The sequence below is a fragment of the Pyrus communis genome, chromosome 6 (assembly GCF_041283825.1).
Source record: "Pyrus communis isolate YQ-2024b chromosome 6, ASM4128382v1, whole genome shotgun sequence".
In the NCBI taxonomy this organism is placed as follows: domain Eukaryota; kingdom Viridiplantae; phylum Streptophyta; class Magnoliopsida; order Rosales; family Rosaceae; genus Pyrus; species Pyrus communis.
This window is the reverse complement of record NC_142570.1, coordinates 11,150,475-11,172,056: the sequence shown is the minus strand read 5'-3', so window position 1 is coordinate 11,172,056 and position 21,582 is coordinate 11,150,475. Positions and strand designations below refer to the sequence as shown.

Here is a 21,582-nt window from a genome sequence, read left to right as displayed (position 1 = left end):
GGGCTCTCTGCAAGACTCCCTTGCTCTCTGCAAAAAAGAGCTCTTTCTTGCTCTTCCTTCTCTCTGCTTCTTTTCAACCGAAAACAAAATGAGCTCTTTATTTCTCTCTACTTCTTCAAAACCAACTTATCTTTTTTTATTGAAAAAACACTCACGGGTGTTGAAGAAGAGAACAAAACTTTTCCAAAAGCAAAGGTCTTTTCCCTTTTTTCCTCCCCAAAACAAGGAAGGTGTTTCCCACCTTCTTTTGTTTATAATTTTTATAGCCAAAGTTATATTGTCTTGTTGTCCACTTGGTCACAAATCCAACACACACCTTTCAAAGATACATAATTTAACTTTTAGTGTAGTTTCCAAAAGTTTCCTTTTGATAGGATTGGAGATAGCCTTACCTTGGAAGATATAAAAGTTAGGATAGGGCACAGACTCGTGGCACCGTTTTTTTAACACTACTTTTAACACATATTTTTGTGGGGCCCACTTCGTAATACATTTTAATGATCCGAAACGTCTATCTTTTAGATCTTTCTTCAATGATCATGTCTACCAAAAATTACTCAAATCTGAAACCATATGGCGTAAAAGATAAATGTTGCCAAAGTAGTGTGTTGGGTTGAGAGGCATGCCCTTCATCTTGCCTTGGGAGACGACACCAGCCAAGTTGCACCTTCTGGTGAAAGCCGTCATGTTTTTATCTGCGTGCACGGGTGCAACTTGAGCCTTCTTTGACACCGAAGAATCCTACTCATTGTTTTGGGAAGTCCTTTCACGTGTTGCATAATCGTTCTTCATTGCTCCTAGCAAGGCCAAGCTGATGACACGCTCGCGCCTTCGACACTCTCCTTGCTCCCTCAATGACATCAGCTTGGAAGGTGCGTGTTGAAGTGTGGTCATGGTCTTTGCCTTGTTTCGAGTTGTGGCGCTAACAGAGTCTCCGCTTACAGCCGAAGTGCTCACACTTTTTGACTTGGTGGCAAGAACAGCTTGACCCCATCTTCAAAGCCATTGATTTCGACGATATATTTTGGATTTTGAATGGAGAAAGAGATGAAAGGCAGAGATTGTCCCAATGGGCGTGGCAAATTTGTAAATAGGAAGTTTCCTATGACAAATTAAACAGGAACATGTGTACAAAATAAATGTTCTGTATTAATGTAAATGTAGGGTTACAATTTTTTTACAAACTTGAATCCTCTGATTTGATCTCCAGGGTGAAAAATGTGTGTGTTGTTGATCTGAGAGTCATAATGACTTGATCTTGAATGAATGAATACCTCAAGGTTTTGGCTTGTGGGGAAGGAAGGACCGGCATGTATAGGAGTGCTTGGTGGTTCTTCACAAGAATGAAGGAGAATGCAAAGCGCTTTTTGGATATTCCGTGTTTGAGAATTTAGGAGTTCGGTGCTTGAGAGCTTCAACGTCTGGGTGTGAGAATGATTTTCTAACCCCTTTCTTTATCTTGGAGCCTCGTATTTATAGATTCTCCAAGTTTTGCCTACGAAAGAACCAAGACTTGATTTGTGTCTTGGTTCGTGATTTGACTTCATCAATTAATATTTGATTTAACCAAATACAAACCAAATAAATCAATGTTCCCAATTTGGCATTTCATTTTATTTAAATTTATATTAATTAATTATTTTATTTCAAACTAAAATCAAATAATACATTTCTGCCAAGTGTTGACATGTGTCCCTCTTGATGACTCATCTGGTTTTCACTACAAAACGAATTGTCATTGGCGAGGGTCAAATACCAACGGAAAAAGGCCTCATTGGTCGTCAAAATTGGTGCCATTAGAAATGCTTTTTTTTTTTTTTTTTTTTTTTTTTTGACCAACCGTCGAAAAATACTTTATCATCGAATCACAAGACTTGTCGTTAGTAGTTAGTCTTTCGTTGGAATAAATATTTGAAAATGACAAACTTGTTTAATTTCCGACATGTTAATATGGTCACAAATATTTAAATGGCTGTCAAAAATACTTTCCAAACGACATCTATTTTTGTGATGACATATTTTCAACAAAAACTCATGTAAGAAATTTTATTTTCAACAATGATTTATGTATTTTTGACGACCTAGCTTGTCGTAAATATTTATTTTTAATCATGTCCAGTTGTCATTACTGAGAACAAAAAACCATAAAAAGATACAAATATATTGTAAAAGAAAATTACTTTCAATGGCCAATTTGTACTGAACGAAATATTTTATATTAATGAAATAATATACAAGTTACCATAGAAGTAAAAAAAAAACCAACCTAATAAAATTAAAATACTGATTACAATCCTAAAATATGCCCAATGACACTATAGTTGTCCATTTCCACTTCCAAACAAACGTTGAGGAGTTTGAATGCAGCTTTCAAGTCTTCATGAATTCGCGTGTGTGCTCTTCTACATAGGTTGAGGAGTTCCTTTTGTTGCTTCAAGAGATTTTGTAGCATCTCCTACCTGAAAATCAAAGGTTGTAGTTTAAACCAAAATAATTTTGACTAGAACTATGCTAATATCCATGTATAATAAAACATCATATTAAGGAACTTATATACTAGTTTTTGGAAGAATATGATTAATAGGGCAAAAAACCCAGATCAGATCTAGTAGTAGCTTAGTTACTAGTGGCAATACAATGAGCCTACAACGCATATACTGACTATATAAAAGTTCTGAAGAATTAAATTCATAAGTTCTGAACATGTACATTTGGAAAGTAAATTTTGTACAAGTTCTGTAAATATAAGTTTAGCTTTTTTTGTTATATTTATAAGTTCTGTTCTTTTAATTGCTGGCATCGTTTCTCCATCCCCATATCGTCTTTGAATTCTAGTACCATAACATTAAAGCCATGATTGTTGCATAGATACCAGATGAATGGAGGACAATCAAATTACGATAATGAACCAACTTAATCACCTAAGACAGAAAGGACACACCGAATGGAAATGTACAAACGCAAATCCCCTTGAGACATGAATAAATTTGTCTCTAACAAGACGAAAATCCTGCAGAGTAAGGACAGCATTGAGATATGTTCAACGCAAGTTCAACTATTAAAGTAATTAGAGAGGACAGCATTGAGATATGATCAAATAAATGGACTACAAGAGAACACATATATGAGTCGAAACGAATAGACTGAAAAGTTGGAATTAATGGAGACCTAAAGGACAAAAGCTTCCCTTGCTGAAATCACAATTTTGTTACAAGATTAAGGTACTTCACTTGCATATCAAATTGCAGCTATCAGTCTCAAGATATCCAAATTGCAGCTGCTTAAATATATGACAAAATCAAATGATGCAAAACTGTGTAACATTCACAAAAATCATGCAAAATATTTAATAAACAAGGGAAGTGTTATTGGCATTCTAAAAATCTCATTCTACACTCCTCACAAATGTTTTTTTTTTTTTTTTTTTGCTAAATATAGAAAGTTTGGAGTGTAGAATGAGAATTTTGGAGTGCCAATAACAATTCTCATAAACAATTACTAAACGTTGAAAGGCATTATGAAATTCTCATATCAATTACTTGCATCGTCCAAGCAAGAACCACATGGAGACCAAGGAAAAACAACAAAATTGAAACGTGAAAGGTAAAATATTAATAGCATTCACCAAAATATGCAGAAGGGAAGCAATTTTACAGATCCCGTTTCCTTTAGGGTATTGTCCCATACACGGTGACTAGCCCACCGAGATTGGGCTATGATTTTTCGAATCCAATACTATTTTTTTAAGCGTTCCTGCTAATATTAACCCCGAATGTTATTATTTTGCTGTTACAATCAAACCTGGATGGTTACGATCTATTGAATTAATTAAAGTCACCTGCAATCCCTTAATCTGTCAATTAATCCAAAATTATTGGTCTGAAGCTCACTTTTTGGCAATTAACAATTCAATAAATTATTTATTTTCTTTGAACCGTTGACTATCTTTCATAATCTCGACGCACTCACACTTGGGTCCCTGAAGCAATCCACAAATTCACTACACTTAGTTGTATATTGTATTATGTTTTTTTGCAGGTACCCCTATATATGAACTAGATGTTCATAACTAAATCAAACCTATAGTTTCGAATTTAACGCCTTTGAAACCCGAAGTTTTCATTCAAAACTTACCACATGAAACCCGTAGCTTTCATACTTAAATTAAACCAATACATGTCTATAGAACCCGAATGTTCTATAATGTATGTCTATGGTTTTCCATATGACTAACCACGTTTTTGTTGTAACCTCTGTTTTAGGGACATGTTGAACTTGAGCAAGTTCGATTTCACCACTTTGGAAGTATATGGAAGAAACTACCTAAAGTGGGTTAAAGACGTGAAACTCCATCCTACTGCAAAGAGTCTTCAAGCCACCATCAAGGAACCTACCGATGAATCCGTCGACGAAGCTCAGAAAGCTACTATTATGATCTTCATCTGAAGACACATCCATGATGCATTGCAGATAGAGTACCTCGTTGAGGAAGACCCACGCACACTTTGGGTTGCTCTGGCCAATTGCTTTGATCACCAGAAAAACATTACTTGCCTGAAACAAAACACAACTAGCAGCATTTACACTTCCAAGACTTTAAGTTTGTGAATGAATACAACTCTGAAGTTTGTAGAATTCGAACACTGCTTAAGTTCTTGGAGAAGACCTATTCGAACTTCAATGCCACCAATATTGTTCTGCAGCAACAATATAGGGCACATAAGTTCACCAAATTTTCAGATTTGATCTCTGTTTTACTTCTCGCTAAAAAGGAGAACCAGCTTTTGATGAAGAATCATCAAGCTCGACCTACTGGCTCGAACGCTCCGCCTTAAGCGCATGCGACAAGTTCTAGCAGCCATAACCAACGGAAACCCCGTCGTGGCAGTGGAAATGGGTGGCAAGCCACGCCACGGGCCCAAGGTTAACAGAGCAAAGGCCCACCCAAGGGAGGAAATTTGACTCAGAAGCACCAACCCCTTGCTCCTAAGGCCCCAAACTTCAAGAACAAGGTGTGGCCGAACCCCCCCTTTATTTTTCTAGGTTTTTGGTTTAATTTTTGGACAATTTTTCTAAGTCTTTGGAATTATTTGTTTGATTTTGGTTTGTTTTGAATTATGGATAACTATTTTTATGGACATTATTTCTCGATTGATTAATTGAATGAATGAAATTATATTTATGCATATGACCAATTCAATTAATTTATTTCTAAGTATAACTAGTGGGGAAGTTAGTTGTCTAGTTGATAGTGTTACCATGCACACCATCTTACGTGAGCAACACTATTTTACTAACTTCGTACCTAAAAATGCACCTTTGACAACCCTCTCAGGCCCATCCAACCTGATAGAAGGATACGGAAATACCTGTATAATGTTGTCTAATGGTACTGAATTAACCATTAAAGAGGCCCTCTATTCTCCATGTTTCGGAAGAACGTTACTGAGCTTTAGGGATATTTGAGATAATCAAGATCATGTTGAAACCATTAAAGAGAATGGTTCTGAATTTCTTTGAATCACTTCTTACGAATATGGCCAGAAGCGTATTCACAAGAAGCTGGAACGTCTCTCGAATGGGTTGTACATAACAACCATCCGATCCTTATAGACCCACCACGTGGCCGGCCCTATGCCTGTGTTCCAGAGCATTCTCCTACTTTGGCATAATTGTATGAGACATCCCGGACGAGATATGATGCACCATATCATCAAAGTATCACATAGGGATCACCTAAAATTTTATCCCGGCCATCTACCATGCAAAGCATACTCCCTGGGGAAGTTGAATATTCAACCCTCAGATACAAAGATTATTCACAACCCCCCTAAGTTTCTTCAGAAGATTCAAGGGAATATTTGTGGACCTATGCAACCAACATGCAGACCATTTAGATACTTTAGGATGTTGGTTGATGCATTGATGTGTTGGTCACATGTCTACTTATTGTCCTCACTCAATGTTGCATTTACGAAACTCCTAGCTCAAATCATTAAGCTTAGGGCTCACCACCTTGATTATCCGATTAAGTCAATTCGATTGGATAATGCTGAAGAGTTTACATCACAAATTTTTGATGATTATTGCATGTCAATTAGGATTGCAGTTGAATATCCTATAGCCCATGTTCACACCCAAAATAGCCTGGCATAAGCTTTCATAAAGCACCTTCAAATGATAGCTCGGTCTTTAGTTATGCGAGCCAAATTGCCGATATCTGCCTAGGGCCATGCAATATTGCACACAGCTATATTGGTTCGCCTGAGGCCCACTGCTACCCAACCTCATTCACCATTACAGTTGGTACTGGATACGAGCCTGGCGTCTTGCATTTACGTGTGTTTGGGTGCGCAGTCTATGTGCCAATAACGCCGCCACTATGTACCAAACTAGGTCTTTAGAGAGGAATGAGAATCTATGTCAATTATGATTCACCATCAATTATTCGTTACTTAGAGCCCTTGGCAGGAGATCTCTTTATCGCACGTTTTGCAGATTATCACTTTGATGAGACAGTCTTCCCGTCTTTAGGGGGAGATAAGATTACTAATGTTCCTGTAGAACGCCGCCAATTGTCGTGGATTACTCCCACTTTGTCTATTTAGATCCCCACACTGCTCAGTCTGAAATTGAAGTGCGACATATTCTAGATTTTCAGAGCGTTGCTCAAAGCATGCCAGATGCTTTCACTGATGTAGCAAAGGTGACGAGACCACATATACCCGCTGCAAACGCATTTGCAATGATGGACGTACTTAACATACGCCATAACACCACCTTGGAAGGCCGGACAGTCGCCAAGGATGGGGCGGCCCCACCTTCCACAATGTTCGGTACACTGGCGGCTAGCCAATCATCTGCTCTTACCCTAAAGCATGGCAGATCCCCTGTTCAAAGGATTCACAAGCCTGGAAGAGGAAAACGTCACAAACTAGTGACCCTAGTCTGAATCCGACCACCGTTTACTCATATGTTCCAATGCATGAGGTTTTTCTAGATTACAATGATGTTTTAGACGAGAAAAATTGGCCTCCTGATAATCGTGAAATTTCGGTCCATTACGCAGTATTGGATGAAGTTTAGAATCAGAATAAGATGATTGTCGATGATGCATTTATGTATACAGTTGCTACTGACATCATGCTTAGTGATGACATTGAACCACGTTCCGTTGATGAATGTCGATGTAGAACTGATTGGTCAAACTAGAAACAGCAATCCAGGTCGAACTCGATTTGCTTGCGAAACGTAAGGTGTTTAGGCCCGTAATTCTTACTCCACCATATGTGAAGCTCGTGGGCTACAAGTGGACTTTTGTGATGAAGCGTAATGAGAAGAATGAAATAATGCGATACAAAGCACACCTCGTAATGCAAGGCTTCTCTCAACACCCTATGATTGATTACAAGGAAACGAATTCTCCGTAATGGATGTCATAACGTTCAGCTACCTTATCAGTTTGGTAGTTTCCAAAAAACTGAATATGTAACTTATGGACGTGGTAACTGCGTATCTTTATAAGGATCTAGATACGGAAATCTACATGAAAGTTCCAGAAGGACTTCCATTGACTGGTTCAAATAATTCTAGACCATGGAACACCTTCTCAATTAGATTAAAGATATCACTCTACGAATTGAACAATCAGGCCAGATGTGGTATAATCGTCTAAGTGAATATTTGACGAGTCAGGGTTATGTGAACAACGAACTATGCCCATGTGTGTTCATTAAGAATTCACATTCCAGATTTGCGATCAATGTAGCTTATGTCGACGACATGAACCTCATCAGAACTCCCGCAAAGTTTAAGGAAATTGTTGTTCACTTGAAATCGAAATTTAAAATGAAGAATCTTGGGAAAACTCAATATTGTCTTTGCCTAGAGATCGAGCATTGTTCTGATGGAATCCTAGTACATCAATCGAACTACATCCAAAAGGTGTTGGGACGTTTTAATGAGGATAAAGCGAAGCCTTCGAATACTCCTATGGTTGTTCGGACTCTAGATGCTAAATGAGATCCCTTCCATCCCAAGGAAGATGATGAAAAGATTTTGGAACCTGAAATTCCATACCTAAGTGCAATTGGTGCTTTATTGTGTTTGGCTCAATGCATTAAACCCGACATCTCCTTCTCTGTTAATCTTTTGGCTAGATACAGCAACACACCTACATGCAGACACTGGAATAGTGTTAAAGACATTTTTCTCTACCTCAAGGGTACGATGGATTTGGGCTTGTTCTACACCTATGAATCCTCAAAAAGAGTCGCCGCCCCTCTCTGTCCTTGGTTTCATTCTCGCCTAGTTGGTTACACAGATGCTGGTTATCTATCTGACCCATATAAGGCACGTTCTTAAATAGGCTATGTCTTTACCGTTGGAGACACCACAATATCTTGGAGGTCTACCAAGCAAACGCTAGTTGGGACTTCTTTGAACCATGCTGAGATTCTCGCCTTACATGAAGCCTTGCGTGAGTGCTTTTGGTTGAGATCAGTTATGGAACATATTCGAAGCACTAGTGGTCTTACTTCTGTAGTTGACTTTCCTACAACAATCTTTGAAGACAATGCAACATGTATCGAGCAATTAAAGAAAGGATACATCAAAGGAGACAACACCAAGCATATAGCACCGAAGTTTTTTTATTTTCACCAGCAACAAGAGCATCAGAACATTGAAGTCAAGCAAATTCGTTCCCAGGACAACTTGGCCTATCTTTTCACCAAGTCATTGCCCAAGTCTACTTTTTAGAAGCTCGTCCAAGGAATCAGTATGCGTTAATTATCTGAGTTGAATTGATTGTAGTTCTCTTATTTGGAAGTTATGTCTAACTCATAGGGAGTATCCAGAAGCATACTCACTTGATCTTAATGTACTCTTTTTCCTACTATTAGGAGCATTTTTCCCATTGGATTTTTTCTACCTAACGAGGTTTTGATGAGGCACCCATTCTGGGATGATCATACTCCGTTGAGTTCACTACTTTTGTCCCGTTTGACATTTGTTTTAGACATTATGCATACTTCTCACTTTTCTCCTTAGTCAACGGGTTTTTACCTGCTTTAGGTTTTACTATAGCGAGTTTTTGTGAGTTTTATTACCAATGCATCCTTTTTTTAAATTTGAGATTCGCATTCGCCTGTTGTGCCGATAACTTCATCAACTGTTCTACCTCAACTGATGAAGACCTGATGCGAAGTTTTGTTTGAGTATTTACACACTCAAGGTGAATTATTGCAATCCTATTAGATTAGGAATGTGATTGTGTAAATTCTAGTGTATCTAGAGATATCTTGGAATATTCCCTTTAGTAGATATTATCCTATTAGAGTTGTAATTCTATTAGGTAAAAGATTTAACGTCCTATCATACTACTATAAATAAAGGCACAATGGGGTGATACAACACACACCTCAGAATTACATCTCTCTCATCTCTCTCTCTTGCCGCCGACCCTTTTCCCTCTCTAGCCCTAAATACAATTCAGTAAAAGGCTTACAACACAGTGTATACTATGTCGTCATTATATCATCGTTGTGTTATTTATATATAATCAATATGTCGTAAACTTTTGTAATATGTAGCTAATTTCCCAATTAAAAAAAATAGCTAACATAAAGACAGAAACGTACAAAACCAAGTAAAATAACGTAAACAAAAATTCAGATGAACCAAAAGTTAATAAAAAAAAAATAATTGTTGTAACCAACACCCATGTATATAGCTTTTTGGTAGTGCAATTATTTTGGATTATTGAAAGAAAAGCATCCTCGCCAAATTCTTTTCTTATTGATCCTAGAGATTCCGTGATCGTGACCGTTCATCGTACATCATGCGGTCAGAAATCCTTTCAAAATTTAAATTTTAAAATTAAATATAAATAATACCTAACAAAAACTGATGTCACGATTACGATGAATGGTCACGATTACGGGATCCCTAAGATCCCCAAGAAAAGGATCTGGCGGGAATCCTTTTCCTTATTGAAATGCCTACAAATGCAATTCCCAGTGCCATTCACTCATATATAAAAAAAACACTAAAATAATAATAGTTATAATGATTGAAGTACATGATTGATAAGTAAGGGTAATTCTAGAAAGATCAAAATTTTAAATTAAATTTACGAATTAAATAATGTGTCACTAATAGAAAATAAACACGTTAATCAACGTTTAAATAATAATTCAATCATCAATAACCATATCATTTTGTTTGCAAATTTGGTTTTAAAATATGGTCTTTCTAGCATTACCCGATAAGTAATTACTGTATTAATTATAAGGTTAATGCCAAGAAGACCACATTTTTAAACAAATTTTGTAAACAAAATTATGGGGTTGAAAATGATTAAATTATAACCTAAGTATTAATTAACGTGTTATTTTTTATTTATTGATAGCACGTTATTTGATTTATAAATTTAATTTAAACTTTTAATCTCCTTAGTATTATCTATATTATTAGCCGTGACAGTTGATGCGACAAACGATGAAAAAGCAAACCCAATTTCAGCATCTGTAAGCTTTTGAGGAGGACCTGGGATTTAAAATTAGTTGCCGTGCGGTCCTCCTGTGAAATGTGGATGATTCATCGCCCACGAAAGAGACAGCTCGGTGGCTATATATATATATATATATATATATATATATATATATACACATATATACATACATACATACATATATACACACATATACATGTATATATACATACATACATATATACACACATATACATGTATATATAACATATATACATGTATATGTGTGTATATATATATATATATGCACACTTTGTAGGGCTCATTCTGTAGTTTTATTTGTAACGATTCAAGTCGGTTATATTTTAGTAGATCACTTATAGATTATTCTTGTAAAAAAATTAAACAAATTCAAGATCATAAGATATTTATTTGTAATGAAGACAATTGACAAATACGATTCAGAAAAAACCACAAAAATGACTGTCATTTAATTCACCGATCATATGGTTTCAAATTTTGATATTTTTGGTAAACATAATCTTTAAAGGAAGACATAAAACAAGGACTAGGATTCTCTCCCCTTCTCTTCCTATCCCCTTCTATCCTCTCCTCTTACATTCTCTTATTTTGTCTCTCTCTTGCTATAAAAAATGAATATAAGATGTTGACGTGGTTTAACCGTGACCATTCAAATAGAAAGGGAAGGAAGGGGAAGAAAAAAAGAAATGAGAGAATTCTACTCCATAAAATAAACGGTTCAAACCATTAAGATACATTACCAGATAGTGCGTATAAAATAAGTATCAAAATAAATGTCCTTTGAAACCTCAACATTTGGTTCTGCTTTCATGCCTATCGAGATTATCAATTTCTCTTTTTAGTGGGGAGGAATAGTGCGGGAATGGTGGTTCTCAGACGAGGGAATCTCGTTGAATCAGTCTTTTTCACCACATCATGGCTATGGAAGTCGAAGGAAGAAATGTGAAAGTAGGGTCTGCTAAGCACCCAGACTCAGAATTCATTGAAAATGGAGTTCTTGGTGAGATTAAGGCCCATTTTCAACAACTGGAATTATATAAGCCAGAATCCTTTCTTCTATTCTTTTTTAACCCAATTAGATGTCTTCAACATTTTTAATTTCGCTAATATTTTGTAAATATAATCTATGAGATGCAACTTGAAAAGTAGATGATTCGGATTGTTAAAGTTCGAGGTAGTGTAGACCTCACAACTAATCCCTATATATATATATTTATTTATATCTAAAACTTCCAAATGGAACATTTCTGAAGATTCTCCATATTCGAAGATCCAAGTGCTTATATATATATATATATATATATATATATATATATATATATATATATTACATTATCGTCTCCTAAAGCATCTGCCTGGTAGCCAGATATCATAAAATAATTGTCCTTTTTGTTATTGTTTTCCTTTATTATTATTAGGCAAATTAAATTTGGTTTTATACAGCATGCGCACCCATGAGATTAAAAAATAAGTTAAGAGTAGAGCAAGAAGGCAAAGGATGAATCAGAAAGCATTGACATGGTTGTGGAGAAGAAAGCGTTCTCTAACAAAACAGTATAATCAACTTATATTATTACACTGTCAAACTAATTAAATCTTCAATTAGTCGAATTGCATGTAAATTTTGAACAGTAGTTAAATATTAATCATATGATCACCTGTTTACGAAAGAAAATAGACAACCTCATCACAAATTGCGTGTAAATTTCGACAAGCATTATATTGTAGCATACTTTAACTAGCAATGTCGAATGGCGTGTTGCATATCCTTGAATTGGCCCTCGACTTCGCAAGTCATTCTCTTTAGTTTAAGTCTTTATTTCTTGGATCAATTGATCATGAGAACGGATCCGGATTTGTTGATTTTTTCGACTCTTCAATGTGTTTTAGGGTGACCATTGAATCAGATATAAATGAGAAAGTATAAATATGAGAGGAAAGCTTAAAGGGGTTTCCTTCTTCAACATATTGTTGGCTTGCAATAAGGCCACAGTGACACTTAGCACAAAAGTTAACTTCTAGCAATAAATGGGTCCAAAGTAACTAAAAATTGGATATATTTTAAAAGTCAAAAGTCACTAAAAATTGGACTTATTTCAAATTTTTCCTTTATTTTTTTTGGATTATTAAGGTTCCTTCTCTAAAGTCAGCCACATATTACTCTAATCATCTCATTTGTCTTCTTTGTTTATTGAACATTAGCCTCGTTAAGCACTATTAGAAATTACTATTTGCCCAACGAACTAAATTTGATTGTGCAAATAAACTTTACACGATTGGAAAAAAAATTGTGGATTACCTCAACTGGGTCTGGAGATCACGGTATAAGGAGTGGAAGTACAAGCTCCACAAGTACTATGACTCATGTCCGACACTACATGCAACACAAGCGGACCTGCCTAAGGAGTTCCTGGAGAGGGTGGACAAGTGGCACTAGCTTTGCGCTCACTCTGAGAGTGAAAAGTTCTAGGTAATTTTTTTTTAAATTTTATATTAATTTCATTTGTATGCTATATTTGTTTTTTTATCTTCATTTAAGCTAACACTTTTTAATGTGCAGAAAGTATCGGCGGCAAATAAGGGAAGCCGAGAGCAGAAGCCGTAGGAGCGCCACTCAGGTTCTTGACCCCTATCTTACCGAGTTGAGTAACAGTGGGAGGCTAGGGAGAAATTACCAGATGTGGTGGTCTGGGGGGAGGCCCATGACAACTATGGCAAAATGTTGCGGATGAGATTTATCTAAGTATATATTCTTCCATAACTTTGTATATTATTTTTAATTACTATTTATGGTTTAAATTCCAATTGACTAACTTCATATTTTTTTTTTTTTTTTTTTTTGTAGGCTTCACTGGTACAGAAGAAGGACGAGTACCTCACCACTCTCTCCCAGCATCATCTTAACGTGCTTGTGGAGGAGCTGACACCCGACCCAGAAGTGTCTCTCTAGGTGCTGATGAATGGGGTCGGCCAAAGGAAGGGCAAAGAAATCCACGGCCTTAGGGCGGGTCGAGTCGGGGAAGTCGGGTCCTGATCTTCGTCGAGTTCCAATGCAGCGACCGAGACCGAACCTTGACTTCAACAAGTGGACGAGGAGCTGGCACGTTAAAGGGAATTAGCCCCCCAGTACTTCATGGTCGTATCCCAAAACTTATCAGCTTATGTCATTATGATTCCATCGTCACCGCCCGAGTTTATGCCACTTTCCCACGAGCCACCCCATTCATCATCCCAAGAGCCCCCTGTGTAGCTGTTCGATAAGCCGCCCCAGCAGTGACCAAGACCTCCCGTAGTTTACTATTCCTATTTTTTTTAGTAATATATTTGAACGAACATTTTTTTTTTTGGGTTGTATATATTTAGTTTCAATTTTACAATATATTTTTTAAATCTTCGTATTTAATATCTTTTATCTGTAATTATTTTTTTAATTAATTAATGAAGCACAAAATTGATATTTTCTTTTAATATCATACTATCTTGCCCGACGAAAATGTTGTCTCTTAAGCTCTTTCTGCGCGACAGAGTTCATCAGATTTTCTCACTGTATTGTTTTAATATAAAATGACGATTAGGTACAATTTGTTGTTTGAGATCACCTCCGTTGCATAATTTTGCTCCTACACGACAAATGTAATCGTAAGGTAAGTCGGTTTAAACCGAGACTTGGATAGGTAACCAGTCGGCCTCAACGCAGTGTTGTTTATCCAAACTAAAGATGCTCCTTCGTCAGCTGATTCTACGGTGACAGTGTTGTTTATCCAAACTGAAGATGTTCGCCGGTTGCCTTCACAGTGCTGTTTATCCAAACTGAAGATGTGTTGGCAGAAAAAGAAAAGGAAAAAATCTCAAGGTGTTTGAGAGGTTTGGCGCAGGGCAATTGTATGTTGAATTCCAAGTCCTTTTTTGTTGCATGATTTCTTGTATTTATAGCACCCACTCCTTGAGATCGAATCGAACCCCAATCTGGATTGGGAGTCCTTGTCCCGTTCCAACTTTACTTCGAACAAACCTACTCCCATTAGGACTTTGAACTTTCCCCCCTTCCGAGGCTTTATTCCTTGCTAGCCGGGAATCCTGGTTGCACCAGGACTTCCTCGACCCTTTTTATTTATCTGGACTACTCCTTCTTAGGATAGGACTCGACTGACCCTGCTAACTGGCCCGGAATCTATCACGCAGCCCATAGCATTTGACACAGCTTTGGGCCGAGCCAACCCTATGCTCGGCCCAACAATATTATTTCGGGCCCAAACATTGCCCCCTCGCTTCTAAGGTCACTGACTGTCAACCTTTGGTCGGGCTTCGACCTTGAAGAAGCGGAACCATCTTTTGCTTTTTAGACTTCGCTTTTCTTGATAACCATTACTATGCACATTTATGGGACATGATTGCACTATCCTCGTTACCCCCGACGTACAGCCACGTGTCGACTCTATGTCAATCATAACAACTTTCAATCATGGCCCTCGAAAACGTGCACCCACCGAAGCGTCTCTTCCTCATTAATTCATTAAAACCGTCGCCGCACGCAATCGTGCGTCCTGGATCCTCGAAAACCTCGATCCTATCCTTACAGGTTCCCAAAATATCCGAAATGATTGGGGTCATTTCCCGGTAAAATTTCCCCCCAATTCAAACTAGTGCTTTCGAATACTAAACGTTTGATCTTCTTTCTGAAACGCCTATAAATACCCAAATTTCTACCATTCGTATCCCACGCTTTCAGAAATTTTGAAATATTCCCTTTGCCATTCCTGCTTGCTCAAACAACGACCTCAAGTTCATCTCTTTGAAGCCCCCTTTTCAAACCTACGCACCACTCCATTCTTTACCAAAGGCCTCCTTCATCTCCAAACTTTCCGACGAGTGCAACAAATGCAAGGACTTCATCGACCAGAGCGCTACGCTTCGAAAATGATCTAGCCACCACTCACCAAATTCTGGGTCCATTATTCAAAGATGCAGTGCCGTCGTGCATCACCAACCTTCTCAAGGAACAATGCTTAACACCCTTGCTGCAGGGGTTCGATTGGTCGAAATGGTGCTTGGCACGGCCTCAAGGAGCTTGGCCCTCGATTACTGCAGCTTGGGCCGCCTGGGTCGACCAAATGCGTGCATTCTTCAGCGAAGAGTGGAAAACTATCGGCACTTATGACGCCATCATGCTCTTGACCATGGAGATTACCATGGACAGAGAACTGCTCATGGCGGCCCTGAGTTTATGGTGTTCGGCTACCAACACCATGATCCTCCCCTTCGGCACTCTCGGCCCCACCATCCTTGACATCTCGGCTATCTTTAGGACTTCCCCGTTTGGTCTCCCAATTGATGCCGCTTTCTCCGAATACCCCTCGCCTCTCGACCTAAAAGTGCTGTTTGACGAATGGGCCGTCGAGACACTCAGCCGAGGCGATAGGGAGCCTTAAAAAGAGGAAGTTCAGAAGCTACACAAGAACTTCTTCAATTACAACACTCTTATCCTTCATTTCGCCGGCCGAGGCGAGGAGAGCCTTAGGAAGGGAGAACATGAAGCCTTCCTATTCTATTGGTACAACAAATTTATTTGTTGTACCAGGTCGAACAAGTGCTTGGTCGAGAATATGTCGGTGGCTCAGGCCCTGGCTAGTGGTCACTCTTTGGCGCTCAGTCTGGCCATCCTTGCCAATCTCTTCCGCTGTTTGGCCGAGACGACCATCAACAAAATCGACCCGTACCAAACCGGACCCTTCTGGGTAATCCAACTCTGGCTGCAGGTTTACTTCTCCACCCTTCAGCCCGAGGTTCCCGTTTTCCAGTGCACGGCCCTCAACTAGCCTCTCGACCGGCGCCACCTCACCGGGCCGACGAAGTCCTCAAACACTTCTTCAGCCTCGACGTCCTCTCTGACAACGAGTTCCTGGTGTGCCGGCGTCAGGAATATCCCGCCTCGGTCAGGCTTCCGACGGCAGCGTGGGCCGAGACCGAAGATGCTGATCTTCGTCAACATTAGGGGTCATTCGTACTAGCCTGCGACCTCCCCCTTGGTTGCGATGCCCGCTGAGCTAGCTGGGAGGTATGATTCCACCGCTATCCTTTGTTTATTTAGCCTTCTAGTCGTAACAAAAGTTTCCTCAGGACGATGAGAGCGACGAGATCCCGCTGTGGTCGAGGCAGCCGTCCAACCGGATCTACCTACGGCGAATCGTGGAAAGAGGCCTCTGGCCGATCCTGAGACGACGGTCGAAACGCCACTCCATCCGCAGGATGAAGACCTCCCCATTCCTCCACAAGAAGTTTCCTCGGCCTTTGTAAGTCTTCTTTCTTTTATGTTGATTTTATCATGACACTTGTTCTTAAAGAAATATTAAATGTCAGGTGCCCGAACGTTCATTTCACCGATAATTTTATGCGCCGACAGGCGTTGTCTATATTTCCTGGGCACCGTTGTGGCCATCAAATGTAGATAACCTCCATCGACCGCGTGAATTGAGAAGCGGTCTAAGGCACTGGGCTCCGCCATTAAGTTCCGTGGGTTTGAGCAATGACCCCTTTGTCAAAAACAATCCCAGAGGGTATGGCCGAAGTCTCCTCCCGGCAGGTCTAAAAACAATCCCTTTGTCATGCACTACATGTATTTCACATCTTATTTTCCTTTACAAATTTCCCTCTATGTGCAGCCTTCGTGGGAAGTAGAGCTCGACGCTTTTCTTCAGAGCACGACTGGTAAGGTCGGCTCCTCTGCTGCTCCTGCTGAACCAGTGGAGGCCGTGCCCGAGGCCCAAGCTTTGGTCAAACCGCACGAACTCCTGTCCTTCTCTATCTCCTAAGTTCTCCAATGCAAGGGTCTTGACTCCGTTGAGGAGTGCTTAAATGACCTTACCAGCGGCGGTTACCTGAGCACGGAGAATATCTCCTACCTTACTGACCTTCTGGAGCAGACTCGACAGCACTTCACCATTTTCGAACAAGCTCTGCGGGCCGAGGACGACTTGAAGGCGGCCAAGGTCGCGCATGAGGCGAGCCGAGCGGAGGTGAAGGTGATAAAAGCCAAGAAAGCGCAGCTGACCGAGTTTGATCGCCAGATCTCCGACCTCCAATGTCAAATTGCTGAGCTTCAATGGCAAAGGTCCGCTACTGCTTCAGAGCTTGAGAGAGATTTTGAGGCCAACAGAACTCGGCTTACGGCCTTTGCTACCGGCGTTCGGCACATCCAGCAACTGCAGCTCAATAAGAAGACGAGGCAGGCTGAGATAATTTTGAGCGAAATGAAGTGGCTGGAGTTAAAAGCTGCCCTCGAGACTTTCCTCCCTTTTACCCCCTAGAAAATTATTTTTAGGAGCCTCTCGAATGTATCTGTTCATTTTTGTTATGAATTAATACAATGGTATTTATTCTTGCATTTCCCACGTGACTGGATAGTACTTTTTCAAAAATTTTCCATTAATCGGCAATTTGTGAATTAAACCGGTCTGATCTCTGAGATAATATGCCCCATTACCGAGAACTTTGTGAACAATGAATGGCCCTTCCCAATTTGGCGACAATTTGCTAAACCTGGGGTCCTTAATCCCAACAGGCAACACCGTTTGCCAAACTAATTCTCCTTCGCCAAACGTTTTTTGTCTGACGCGCTGGTTATACGCTCGCTCGACAATTTTCTTATGTGCTATTAATAAGTTACTCGCGTCGATCTGATTTTCTTCCAAGTCTTCTAATTTTTGTCGCATAGCTTGACTATATTCGGCACTAAACGAACTATTTTGCTCGATCACTCGTAATGAGTTTATACTCAACTCGACTGGTAACATAGCATTGTGTCCATAAGTAAACGCGTAAGGAGTCGTTCCGGTGGCCGACTGGGGTGAAGTTCGGTATGCCCATAATGCTTCGTTTAACTTTAAATGCCACAGCCCAGGCCTCTCTCTTACCCTTTTTTCGAGAATGCCGATCAACACTTTATTGTTTGCCTCAGCCTGCCCGTTTGCCTGTGGGTAGTACGGCGTAGATTGCTCAAGTCGGATATTCAGACCTACCGCGTATTCCTTAAACCTGTCGGCCGTGAATATGGTGCCATTGTCGGTTATGATCGTTTCTTGCCTCGACCCACTTAGTGAAATGGTCAGTTGCTACTATTATCCACGCATATTTTGCCGCTCCCGACGATGGCGTGATTTTTCCAATTACGTCGATTGCCTATCCCCTGAACGGCCATGGTTTAGTAACCGAGTGGAGTAATTCGGCTGAGGCTCTCTGCACGAGTCCATGAATTTGGCACGGTATACATCTCTGTGCATATTCGATGCAATCCTTTAATATACTGGGCCAAAAGTAACCGTGTCGTCGAAGCAACCAGCGTATTTTTCATCTTGATTGGTGAGCTCCACAAATTCCTTCATGTACCTCGCCCATCGCTTGGGCAGCCTCGTGTGGGCCGAGGCACAATAGTAGTAAACCATCATCACCCTTGCGGTATAATTCATTTTGGTATGACACATAATTCGTGGCGAAGACCTTCATTCTCCGGTCATGTTTCCCATCGGGGTTATCGAGGTATCGTAGCATCGTCTTTCTCCAATCGTCTGGTTGCACCTTGACGGCACATACTTCTACGGGGTCTCCCCGTTCTAGTAAGGATGGGAACGACATCACCCTTGTGCGTATTATGTGCTTGCGCTGGAGAGTTTGTCGATTGACCAAGGTTGGGTACGATCGTAGACTTGTGGGTGTTACCCGGCTTAGCTTGCCCTTCGTGAGTTGTGCTTCGGAGGCGATCTGGGCATGTTCGTTGGCGTCCGTGTTGTGAATACGTGAAATATGCTCAAATGTAATCCGTTCAAACGACTCGGCCAGGTAGGTGGCGACCATATGATAGGGCACTAAAGTACAACTCATGCAACGAAACATGTCATTGAGCTGGTTAATCACGAGTTCGAAATCACCGAGGATGAGAACGCGGGATGCTCGTAAATCGTGTAAAACATGGAGGCCGATGATGAAAGCTTCATACTCGGCCTGATTATTTGTACAGCTAAAATCCAACTTAAGAGAAAAATACCAACGATAGTGGTCGAGTGACTGAATGGCAATACCAGCACCAGCCGCAGTCGAAGTTTTGGAACCATCAAAATGCATAGTCCAATGGTTATTGCGTGTTGTGACTAAACCGATGTCGACGTCGCTACCCCCAAAACCATAAGGAGAAGGGTGTTGGGCCAAAAAATCGGCGAGAGCTTGGCCTTTGACGGCCTTTTGGGGTATGTATTGTAGACTGAATTCGGATAACGCGAGCGTCCATTTCCCAATTCGGCCTTTGACGATAGGCCGAGTGAGCATGTAACGAATCACATCTGTTTGGGCAATGACCTGCGTAACAGATGGGAGCATGTAGTGCCGAAGTTTTGATGCGGCGAAAAACAAAGCTAAGCAGAGTTTTTCAACGGGTGAATAATTGAGCTCCGGCGAATTCAGATTACGGCTGAGATAAAAGATAGCTTGTTCACGCCCCACATTGTTATCTTGTGCGAGGAGACAACCAATGGATTCAGCGGCTGCCGAAATGTACAGTTTAAGGGGTTTGCCGCGACAAGGTGGAATTAGTACAGGTGGTGTGGAAAGGGCCACCTTGATTTGCCTAAATGTTGTTTGATGCTCTTCGCGCCATTCAAACTTGTCAGAATCCTTAAGTTTGAGGAGCGTAGAAAATGCCTTCATCTTACCGGCCGAATTGGCGATAAAGCGGCTGAGAAAATTTATCTTCCCGAGTAACGACTGGAGCTGCTTCTTTGTTGCCGGAGGTGGGGCGCTAATGATTGCGCGGGCTTTATTTTTGTTGACTTCAATGCCGCAATGGTGTACCAAAAACCCTAAGAAATTACCGGCCGAAACACCAAAGGCATACTTGGCCGGGTTCATTTTGAGATTATTCTGGCCCATCCGAACGAAGGAACGCTTGCCGCTGATCATCCAGGTGCGTTTAGCGGCGCTTTGATTTTACCACCACATCATCGATATAAACTTCGACGATTGTACCGATTAAGTCGTGGAATATCGTATGCATGGCTCGTTGGTATGTGGCGCCGGCATTCTTAAGGCCGAATGGCATGACTACCTATTCGTAGGTACCAAGTGCCCCTGGGCAGCGGAAGGGCGTCTTATGGACGTCGGCTTCAGTGATAAAGATCTGGTTATAACCGGCATGGCCATCCATGAAAGATAGCAATTCATGATTAGCTACAACATCAATTAGCAAGTCTGAGATTGGCATTGTGTATTCATCTTTGGGAGTGGGCAGATTTAGATTACGAAAATTGATGCAAATGCGAAAGGCTCCATTTTTCTTTAACACCGGGACGATATTGGCCAACCATTCGACGTACCGAGCAGTCCTAATAAACCCGGCTTTTAGAAGCCGAACTAATTCGTCCTTGATGCCACGTTGTACTTCGGTCGAAAACCGGCGTGGGGGTTGTCAAAAAGGCTTACACCCGTCCTTGATGCGTAGCTCATGTTCTACAAGGTTTCGGTCAAGGACTGGCATCTCATGGTAGGTCCACGCGAAGCAATCTCTAAACTCCTGAAGCAATTTACAAAGCTCGACCTTCATAGAAGGTGGTAGTAACGCGCTAATAAACAATGTTCGAAGATCATCGGCTGTGCCAACATTGATTTCTTCCAACGGGTCCTTAACCTGGGGCCGATTGTCTTCGAGTTCGGCTGGTGCGGCTTGAACTTTGTCAAAAGATAGAACGGGGCCATTATCTGCTTCAGCCAAAAATTCGATTAAGTTGATGCCGGAATGTGGTTGTTTGGCAATGGCGTACCAATGGGCCAGCAGACGTTCCATTGTCGATGAAACCGCGGCCTGACGCCTTTCTTGCTTGGTGGCATCAATCATCGGCATTGGTAAGTAAATCTGCCAAGCCGAGTCTCGCCGAATCCTGTTGGATAGTCTCGGCGCCTACCTCAATAGCTTTCTGTACCAAAATTCTCGTCGGCCGTCCATCCTCGTTAAAACCTTGGAGGGTGATATAGCCGACGTGATCATCGTAATAGCGAGCTTGAATCAT

General features: G+C 40.5%; 1 protein-coding gene across 1 annotated transcript; it reads right to left on the bottom strand.

Annotated features, from left to right (window-relative positions):
• Positions 1–18,877: 18,877 nt before the first annotated feature.
• On the bottom strand, positions 18,878–20,449 carry LOC148696286 (uncharacterized). The gene is made up of 2 exons (XM_088695176.1): positions 19,800–20,449; positions 18,878–19,694 (listed from the first exon to the last, which is right to left on the bottom strand). Exons 1-2 carry the CDS (start codon positions 20,447–20,449, stop codon positions 18,878–18,880), a joined length of 1,467 nt encoding a protein of 488 aa, XP_088551302.1.
• Positions 20,450–21,582: the final 1,133 nt, after the last annotated feature.